Genomic DNA, 11,504 nt, shown 5'->3' with positions numbered 1-11,504 from the left:
ATCACTTGAAAAAAACACGGGGGTGCTTAACTTTTTTCCAGGTGTATATATAATTTGCAGCTCTAAGCTGAGAGTGTGTGTTACATTTTGGCCTGATTGGGAGGCACATGAAAATAAATCACGAAACTTATCAAATGCAAAAAAAATAACAAGTGTCTAAATTTGAGGCCCCCTTTGAGCTTGAAGCCCGGGCTAAATGGCCCTCCTGTCCCCCCTTTAATTGGCCCTATTTATATTGATAATTTTGAAATTCTTTTCTCGAGATAATCAAATCACGAATTTCTAATGAAAGACAGTTCATTGATTTCAAATTAGCACGCTACTCTAAGCAAACAAAAAGTGAGATTTACGAGAGTCTAATCTCTAAGAGCAATACGTTCCTGGTAGGAAAGGACTTGGAATTTTATACCTAATTGGAAGGTTATGCACACACAGATAAATGGTCAGTTCAGTGCCCCCTAGAATTCAGGTACAGCCATTCCTAAAGTTGAGTTATTGACTAGAGGGAAAGTAGCTAACCAACATCATCCACAGCAACAAGTACTTTTTCTTAGGTTTCTTGAACTAAATAGAGGGACTGACTGTCACTCTTACAATACAGTCACAAGCGGATTTGGTGGCATCATGTTTTGAACCTAAGACCAATACACTAGCCATTAGGCCACGCCCGGCTTATATTTCTTTTTTAATGTTCAAACAATACTTTTGAGTCACAAACAGTACGAAGAGTGCTGTAAAACTAAAATTTATTTAGTTAAATTTTCCTTTAGAAGTATTTACATATTATGCAACATAAATTGACTTGAATATTAGTTCTTGTCTTTCTAATGATGTCTTACCTGCTGTTGTTTTTCGATTAAAATCTGTTAAATATTGTTTATTTAGGCTTTGTCAGGAAATCTAGTTCAGTACTTTATATACTATATGTTGGATCTTAAAATAATATACGCTGCACAAGGATGTAAAGTTTAGTGGATTGCTACATAAAGGTTTATTGCTTTTACAGCTAACAAAGAGTTCGTTTTTTGATTAAATAACGCGTATTACACTTCACAATTGTTTTTGGTTGATTTTATTTTTATTTCAACGCACTATTTTTGAGCCAATTCATCATCTGTTTCTTGAGTATCCTAATACTGCTGAGCCATAGGGCATCCGCGGGGGGAGGGGGCACTCGCCACCCTGGAAAATGAGAAACATAATTCTCTCTTTATTCATTCAGCATATGTATACGAGTTTTTTATTCAATTCACAATTTCATACTACTCCCCCCCCCTGGAAAACTTTCTGCGGACGCCCAGGTGCTGAGCATTGGTTCATTTAGACTTACATTTACCCATTATTTGATTTATACATCTCAACAATCAGAGATTTTATGTACAATTAACTTTACTACAAAGGTTCCTACTAAGTTCCAACACAAAGATAATTTTGTTTCCAGAAAATTCTCAGAACGATTGCAGGTTTCTGGTCGAATATTTAACTGATATTCAGCAATGTTTCCCGATCTTTTCTGGTGTTGAACTTAGTTTTAATGATCCCATGTATATATATAAAATCACAAGACTCTAGTCCAATGGTGTGGAAACCATTCCAAGGAGGCTGTGTGACCTATACAATAGAAACTCGCCGTGATAACAGGCGAGTCCATACGTGCTCAAGTGCTGTAACTTACCAATCTTATCGGAAGAGTACTGTACGGTTCCGTATTCCAAGGGATTAGAGATATTTAAAGTATCCTAATCGTTTCTATCGCAATAGCTAGAGATACATAATGACGTTTATAAATATCCTTCCAGGACTTAAAATGAATAACTTCATATTCTCCAGAAGTGAAAGACATGCTTTTTATTACAGTTCCTTTCGTTCGATGACCGATACGAAATTACAAATACTCTAATTGTAACGTTTATTTTTGTCGTTTTTTTTTTCGGATATTCCCGCACAGCCACACAAAAGGTATCTGCGCTAGCCGTCCAAAATTTTCAACTGAGAGACTGTACAGACGAAAGGCAGCTAATCAACAGCACCCACCGCCAAGTCTTGAACTACTTTTGTTTGACCTAATAGTAGGACTTGATTGTCACCCTTATAACGCGCCTACGGCTTTAAGAGTGCTGAGCGAGATGATTTTTTTTTACTGTATCGGTAAAAGGATGCGAAAGTTGGACCCGCAGTCCACAAGCTGATCATTGGATCGCGTTCAGTCCAGTTCTTCTGTAAAGCAGGAAGAGGGGAAAAGGTACTGATTAACAATCGATGTGTTCGAAGGAAAACGAAGTTTGATAATGAACAATATTATGACACTTATGATATACAACATTGTTTATTAACAAAAAGGGGACATTGATAAACGTTTCTGAATTCTATCAGATTCCATCTTCAGCATCTAAAGCAAAATAAAATGAATTTACATAAGTCTTTGGACATTGTTAAAGTACGATTGCTAAATATAACGATAATTAAACAAATAAAACACAAAACAGTAATCATGGGGAGAAACTACAGCAAGAAAACACAACAACAAAAAAGTAAAATCAGTAATACGAACATATTAAAAAATGTATAATTTAAATGAAGACTGCATGTTGTTCAGTGTTGGAGAGTGCTGCTTGATGTGGTGGGTTTCTTTAATCAATAATTCCAGGTCAGTATTAGACTTGCAGAGGATAGAAAAATTTGATAGCATAGGTTGATGTCCTGTTTCTTCACTATGTTGGCGTATAGAGGAAACACAGGGGTTACTCAATTTTTTTTGCGTTTTGATGGAAATTCCCATATTTAGTACTGATTAATGTTCTAATTTTAATGGGTTCCAAGTTAAGTACAATGTTTTCCTCTAGTCCAGGTTTATGTTATTAGTTCAAAAGTACGAATTGACGAGTGATAGTGTCGTATGGTTCATTACCCCATAAAGCCTAATATAACTTTATAAAAACAAAATAGAAATTATTATTTCTTTTGATCTTGACACAGATCTGGTTTTGTACGATAGGCGAAAAATGATTTCTCGAATTCTAAGCACAGCCGACTATTAAGCTATAAATTTGCACAACTTTTGATTGGAATTTCCTGAAGAAAAACACCCATCATTTACTTCGGTGCGTATTTGGTGATATGAATTATAAACATCTTAAAGTTGTTGTTTTTTTTTTTAAATCCGATACCTTAAAGGTTTTGTATAACCAGACAAGTTTACTATAATTTATGTCTCTATCTATTTGCTATGTACTAAGCTTGACCTTATATACTGTTCTAATATCTGTCTAATCTTGAAAGAAAGGGTTAACCAAAAATAGAGGAAAATTTCTCCATGTTTATTTTTTAAGAAAAATGCATCATAATGTTACACGTAAGAAAGGACTGAGCTGATTTAACGCAAACACAACAGATATACAATGTTTGTGTAGCCCATTAATATGCTAGCAGTATAAAATAAACTAATTCTACAGTTTGTGTAACTTAATCTATGTGTTCTCATAAAAAATAAACCGTATGCAGCAGTTTTCCTGCTCTGTAACATTATGTCATTTTGTTTACACAGCACCTGAAATGTCAACGACCTCGTGAATAACACCTAAACCTGCATCATTTTGCTGAGACACCCTTAATATTCTGTTAAATTAACAGGGACCTGGTGTGATCTAGATGTTGGCATCCTAGGACTGTGAATCCGAGAGTTCGTGGTTCCAGTCTATATATAGCTGCCATTTTTATACATAGCACATGAAATGTCAGTGACCTCACGAAGGTCACTTAAACCAGCAACATTTTCCTGAGATACACTGCCAAATTAAAGATGAACATGGCATGACCTAAATGTTAGCTCGGACTGTGAATCCAATGGTTTATGGGTCGCGGCCCACTGCTGAAAACAAAAACAAAACGCGCTCCGTATACTTTGGAGCCGTACGGAAAATATTAGAATTAAATCTCACTACTTATTCAGGAAAAAAGAAGCTCAAGAGTTGGCGGTGGGTGCTGTTCACCAGCAACCTTCTTTCTGGTATCAATTAAAAACTAAGGACGGCTATACGCAGATAAATACTTATCACTGGAGCATACAAAAGTATAAGATCTAGTAACTCGAGTCAAAATATGAATTTGTATTCTGAAGTTAAAAATAAGTAACAAAGCTATTTAACATTATTATGCCTCTCTCTGTATTTTTTTTTTTATAACTGGATGGATGATAACGTTTGTTTTCGATTGTTTCTACTTACACTTAATTCCAATGTATTAGGACTTCATACTACAGTTGGTTCTTCTGTTCTTTGTTAATCAAGCTGTGCATCATATAGCATTATGTCATAGGTTCAGTTATTTTATTATATGTTACTAACTTCAGTGATTTATACCGCTGCTCTTACTTCCCTGTTTAATGTCTCATTATCGATTATGCATTTTGGCCTCTTCTTAAGGTTAAATTTTATTTATTCCTTCCGGCTGTCCGCTTTCTATTGAAAATGACCATGAGTGCAAGGAGTAAGTGTGGCCTTAGCGTCGGATTGTTCATAGACACAACTCGTAAAATATTCGGCTACCTGTTCTTTTTTTTTTATTGATTTACTTGGATTGTTTCTAAGTATAGTGTTAATAGTTTTACTATATATTAAATACTTTGATATTCGTTTTACTATGTTTAAATACATAAACATTAGTAGTATTAAATCAAAAACGATTTGTAAGCATGGTCATATTTATTGTAGAAAATATACTATTAGGTCGTCAAGAAATTAATGTCGCGTTTGGGAACACTTAACCACCCCTCAATAAACGTACATCACGTATAATAATTAAACGTCACGTTAGTGTAGCCTATATAATGTGTAAATTTTAGTACACTCTAATCCCTTATAGTGATGGCACACGACGAGACACACATTCGCATGTAATGCTGATTGAATACAAGGGAAGCAATGCCTCTGTGGCCACAAAGAATATCAAATAATTTTATGGAAATATTTTGAACATTCGTAAGTGTCAACGATGGTTCAGCAAATTTCGTTCAAGTAACTTTAGCCTTAAAAATTGTGATGGCAGGGGCCAACATGTTGGAATTGATATTGATACTCTGAAGACGCTTGTCGAGTCTAACCCAAAGCAACACACTAGTGAAATGGCCCTGAAATTTCATGTCTGTCATGAAACAATACGTAAGCATCTAAGGAATATGGGAAAACTCTATAAAGAAGGTGTATGGGTGCCTCACGAACTCTACAATGATCATCGTTTCCAACGTAATGCGCGTGAATCATTTTTGGATAGAATTGTCACCGGTGATGAAAAATGTATTCTCTATGTTAATATCAAACGCCAAAAACAATGGCTCAGTCCTAGACAAAAACCACTTCCACTCCCAAAACCTGGACTCCATCCGCAGAAAGTGATGCTTTGCATTTGGTGGGACATCAAAGGAGCAATTCATTTCGAACTCCTCAATCCACAGCGAATTGTCAATGCAGAGATCTAAAGTTAGCAACTGGAGCATTTAAATCAAGCCCTTCATCAGAAACGCCCTTCACTCATTAATCGGAAAGATGTTCTTCTTCTTCTCCACGACAACGTACGTCTACATGTAGCAAGTTTGATGCAACACAAGATTATGAAGTTGGGTTGGGAAGTTCTCCCCCACCCACCATATTCTCCAGATATGGAACCATCAGATTACCATTTTTTTCGTTCGCTGCAACACCATTATAATGTGAAAACGTATGCAAATGTGGAAGGTGTTAAAGAGGGCATCGACATGTTTCTTGTTTCAAAACCAAGTGGAATATTTAATCAGGACATCGACAACCTGATTGTAGGATGGAAAAGCATCATCGATAAGAATGGAGACTATTTCGTTTAATAAACGTTTTGTTATGATATATAAGTTGTTCAGGTTTTTTCATCTAAAAAGAAAAAAAGCTACATTAATTTCTTGATGACCTAATGCACGTTTCAGTGTTTTTCGTGTTTAGTACTTTTATATGTTTAATGTGTGTATATTTAGTCAATTATGTTTCATTATTTTTACATTTATGAGGATTGCTTTGCATTGCCAGTTTCCTATATGGATTTAGAAATAACTTACTTTTCCTAAGTTGATCGAACTCCGTGAGATATTATTAGGATTCTAATTGAAAATAATTAATAACAACATGGTTACCCAGTTGGTGAATCAATGCATTTTAATCATTTTGGGATTTTGTTTTATGCCAGTGCATACTTTTTATGAGACTGGTATGTTAAATTATCTACATTAGTTCTCAATATATTATCAGCTGATATAGATGAGAAGTTATTGATAATTTTGTTTCAATTATGTATATGCTTGAAACAATATTTAGTTGTTAAAATATATTACAAAATACACACAAAGATATTTCCAGAAACTAAGTCACTTTTATTCAAAAAGAACCATACATTCAGTGACAAAAGCTAAAGAAATGCAGCTGATTAACACAGAATTTGGCAGCATAAGGAACCAACTAGTGATAATTAAGCCAGCCCAAAGATCCTGATTAATTTCAACAAAAAGAAATCTGTTCTTAAAGCTCGTGTTAGACATTTAAATCATCGCTTCCAAAGTTCCTGATATATATGACCAAACTACAAGTCTGTTTTATTTACAGACAGTTTATATACACACACACATATATAACATGTGAATGATAAAAGCTGCCTCACTCCTTTCAGTATTTGTACAGCAATTGTTAAAGAGTATTATTAAAGTAAAAATTATCAAGAGTACTTAAGACTATACATAATGGGGGAAAGTTTACACTGCTATCTTTAAAAACGTCATTGAATAATCCCCCGTTTTGTTTCACATGGAACATTAAACCACAATAATAAACAAGGTTTACAATTACTAAAAGATATAAGTAACTTGAGAATTTTTAAACTTAAGTAACATGTAAATATATATACAGAAAAAATAAATAGAAACAACTTTTTAGCTATGACACATAAGAACTAACACAAAATATCTAGAATAAAACTTTTATCCCACATCAGAACTTCATTTCAATCTATTCAATGGAAAATTAATGTAATTTTAACATTGTTTCTCTATAATATTTTTGCTATAAATTTTTTTTAAACAAAATAAAAACATTATTTTATTTTATACCAGTGTACACATAATGGAAGCCAACTAAAATACAGGGAAGTTTTTATAGTTTGTCACAAAGGGGATAACATCCAAATATATAAGCTTCCCAGTCAAAGCTCTGTCAAACTTTCCAATCGATTTCTGAGATTATAATAGTTGGGTTTTTAAGTTACAGCAAAATGATAAATACATACAAATTTGACACAGCACAAGTATTTTCATAACACTGAGCATATATAAACTTCCGTTAGCTCAACTTCAATAAGATTTTATAAATCATATGTCTATCAATGAATTATTTTCTCTGTATAACTTATTAAGTTCCATCAAGAGTATGTTTATGTCTATCAAACCATCAGTTATGACCACCAGACCATGTGGATGGTAATCAATTATGTTAGCTTAAGATATATGACAATAACTAACAAGCCATACCTTTCAACCATTATGACCTTGGGATACTGTACATAGTGCTTTACATAGGGAAGCTTTTTTTTTATAGTTTGTCACAGAAACAATAATACACAAACAAGATTCCCAGTCAAAGCTCTCTGTCACAGCTTCCAATAGAGAAAGACTTTTGAGATTAAAATAAGTACTTATAAGCAATTCCAACCATCAGACTTTAAGGGATTTTTCCAAGTAAGCATAAGAATTATGACAATCTTTACCACACCTAACCTTATAAACGTGTTGACAACAGAATATTTAATAAAGCAAACAAAAACTTCAATCAACAATGTCTAATCAAACCTTATCTTCCACGAATCCAAATCTTCAAATATTTGACCAAACAGGATTCAATCCACAGTATTTATCATCTTATCTTCCACAAATCCAGATCTTTAAATATTTCACCATATAGGCTTCAATCAACAGCATCTATCACACCTTATCTTCAAATATTTGACCAAACAGACTTCAATCAACAGTATTTAGCACACCTTGTCTTCCATGAATCCAAATCTTCAAATATTTTCCCAAACAGGCTTCAATCAACAGCATCTATCACCTTATCTTCATGAATCCAAGTCTTCAAATATTTGACCAAATAGACTTCAATCAACAGCATCTATCACCTTATCTTCATGAATCCAAGTCTTCAAATATTTGACCAAATAGGCTTCAATAAACAGCATCTATCACACCTTATCTTCATGAATCCAAGTCTTCAAATATTTGACCAAACAGGTTTCAATCAACAGTATCTATAACACCAAGTCTTCAAATATTTGAACAAACAGGCTTCAATCAACAGCATTTATCACACCTTGTCTTCATGAATCCAAGTCTTCAAATATTTGACCAAACAGGCTTCAATCAACAGCATCTATCACACCTTATCTTCATGAATCCAAGTCTTCAAATATTTTCCCAAACAGGCTTCAATCAACAGCATCTATCACCTTATCTTCATGAATCCAAGTCTTCAAATATTGGAACAAACAGGCTTCAATCAACAGCATCTATCACCTTATCTTCATGAATCCAAATCTTCAAATATTTTCCCAAACAGGCTTCAATCAACAGCATCTATCACCTTATCTTCATGAATCCAAATCTTCAAATACTTGACCAAACAGGCTTCCATCAACAGCATCTATCACCTTATCTTCTACAAATCCAGATCTAGAAATATTTTACCAAATAGGCTTCTACCACACCTTATCTTTCAAGCATCCAGATATTTACATATTTTACCAAGTAAGCTTCAATTAATAGTCTCTACCACACTTTATCTTGCAAACACCTACATCTCATAATATTTTATCAAGTAAACATCGGAGATATAATTAGACATACTACATGTTATCTTCCAAATGTCAAAGCTTTGTGATATTTTTTCCTAATTAGCTTCTACTCACAAAAGATTTAAAAAGATATATATGAAGAAAACATGCTTGACTTTTTCAGATATATTGTTTATCCTGTATGTGTGTGCAACATTGCTGAAGAAGAGAGAGATGCAGTAAAATTTAATTATAATTTATAATGTAGGGTTCCTAAGCTACACAGTGGCATGTAGTTGCCCTATACAGTTCACATAGTTTTGTGTATTATACAACACAGCCTACAACATGCTACTGGTTCCTCTCACCCATTGGACTCTGTCTCTAACATAGCATCTAGCTGATTGGACAAGTTTGCTAACATGCTTTCTATGTCATCAATCACATCTCCTGACTGGTCACCCACTTCGTCTCTGCAGTTTGAAAAATAGAACAGAAATAAAAACACAAAATTGATGAATTAAATGAAGTACTAAAACTAAATTTTTTACAATAAAAAATTTTCAAGATAGTAATAGTTTTGAAATATACTTCACAATCAGCCATATTATACTTACAAAAACAGAACTATGTTAAGGATGCAGTAAGTACATACCCTTGAGCATCAGAATTATGTGTATTTCTGCATGTTGGTGAATCAAATGTTATTTTGTCTGCCCTTTTAACTGGAGTTGATTTAACTGAATCTGCAAAAAAAAGAATCAACCTCACTGAAGAAGATTCTAAATTTGCACATTTAAAAATGTCTATGTAAATAAAAAATATGATTAAAAGTATTGTTGCATGACTTGAAATAACAGGCTCTTTTAAAAAATAATTGATTTTTTTTTTTGCTTGAAAGACTTTTCTGGGATCACTGAGGCTAAAAATATATCACTGGAAAGGGTGGAAGAGTTTGAATGATTAACAACTTTAGAAATGGTATTAATCATCCATTTTACATGTTTGTTTGTTAAATGAAACAATAATTATTTAAACATACAGTATTAAACATGTACACCATAATGACTTGGACAAAGAAAGAAAACATCTGTCGCACATGATTTAATATGATATATGGTGTTGGGTCACCTAAAGCTGCCAGGACAACACTGATTCTGCTTGACATTGAGGTTTTAAAGTTTAAATAGAAATATGGCACTCTTCCTCAATAGGAACTTACTCCAATCCAATCAGGAAAGCAGTATGTCTTCAAAATATGACACTCTTCCTCAATAGGGACTAACTCCAATCCAATTAGGAAAGCAGTATGTCTTCAAAATATGACACTCTTCCTCAATAGGGACTGACTCCAATCCAATCAGGAAAGCAGTATGTCTTCAAAATATGACACTCTTCCTCAATAGGGACTAACTCCAATCCAATTAGGAAAGCAGTATGTCTTCAAAATATGACACTCTTCCTCAATAGGGACTGACTCCAATCCAATCAGGAAAGCAATATGTCTTCAAATTCCGTTTTAAGAATATACAATAACAGCTCAATGAGCTAATATCTTGAAGTAGATGACTAAGACATCCACATATTATATAATACAAAACAGTTGCACAACACTTACAGTATGAATAACTATATTGTTATCATAAAAGACACCTTCACAAGCACATGATAATTCTGGTCTTCTAGGACATGCTTGCAATGTCTAGTTGTTATCCTGCCTTTCAGTGCAATGATTGTACAAGCATGTAACAACAATGAAATGGCCTGCAATCCTTATGGCTGGAGACAAACACATTTGAAATGAATACTCCAATGGGATATCTCCAAACATACTTAGATCCACTCAATAGTAAAATATTTAATATTAACTCATTTAAACAGGTCATCTTTCACTACTGGCCACTAATTTACAGTTTGTAGTCATTCAATCATTGAATGTACAACCACGATTTTCTCTGGAAGAAAACTGGCTTATATATAACTAATCTGTGATGGTAACTTATGTGATTGAGCTTTTCCAATGTAGTTTTCCCTGAAACTGTTAGCTGATATTCAACAGTGAACTTTAACCACATTATTTTTGTCTTCTTTTCAAATCTGTGGCAATCCAGACTACATATGATGGTCTTCTTGCTACTATTGCTCTTTGTATATTAGAGATTTCTCAGTTGTAGACTCTCACTAAAAATATCTGCAATCTGTGCAGATGAACATGTAATTCTCTGCTATTATCTCCTTTTATACTTGTTATATCCTTCCTAGAAAAAAATATACATCTAGAGCTGAACAATGCTAGAATGGTTAACCTTTAAATGTACGCACACACCAGACACTATAAAATGAGGTTGAACAGAACATTTACAGAAGATCTTTAAGTGGTTATTAAATCTAGCAGGTGTTTCCATTTTCCTTATAAGAAGGTGTTCAGGTGCTTGTGATGTTTTGCAGGAGTTTTAAATTGTGAGTATATTCTGTTTAATTTGTGAAAGCTCTAATGAATAATAAGAATCATTATATTTACATTTCAATTAATCTTAGCTAATAATATAGATTAAAGGATTTGTTGCACCTGTTCTTCATAGGGATTTTACTAGTTTAGCCTAAATATATACACCTGGAAAAAAGTTAAGCACCCCCAAATATTTTTCAGGATTGCTTATTGAAAATAAGGT

General features: G+C 33.5%; 1 protein-coding gene across 1 annotated transcript in view; it reads right to left on the bottom strand.

The window, feature by feature from the left end:
* Positions 1-6,377: 6,377 nt before the first annotated feature.
* The window catches only part of LOC106478222, a gene marked incomplete at its 5' end in the record, with an annotated part of 87,069 nt that continues 81,942 nt past the window's right edge, over positions 6,378-11,504 (bottom strand). The window contains 3 exons of the mRNA XM_013938748.2: positions 6,378-8,731; positions 9,201-9,305; positions 9,488-9,578. Of these exons, the coding sequence (XP_013794202.2) occupies positions 8,650-8,731; positions 9,201-9,305; positions 9,488-9,578 (278 nt within the window). The remainder of the gene's footprint in view (positions 8,732-9,200; positions 9,306-9,487; positions 9,579-11,504) is intronic.

This window comes from Limulus polyphemus, unplaced genomic scaffold (assembly GCF_000517525.1).
Source record: "Limulus polyphemus unplaced genomic scaffold, Limulus_polyphemus-2.1.2 Scaffold191, whole genome shotgun sequence".
Taxonomy (NCBI): domain Eukaryota; kingdom Metazoa; phylum Arthropoda; class Merostomata; order Xiphosura; family Limulidae; genus Limulus; species Limulus polyphemus.
Note: the sequence above shows the minus strand (reverse complement) of the source record. Positions and strands in the feature narration are given on the sequence as shown.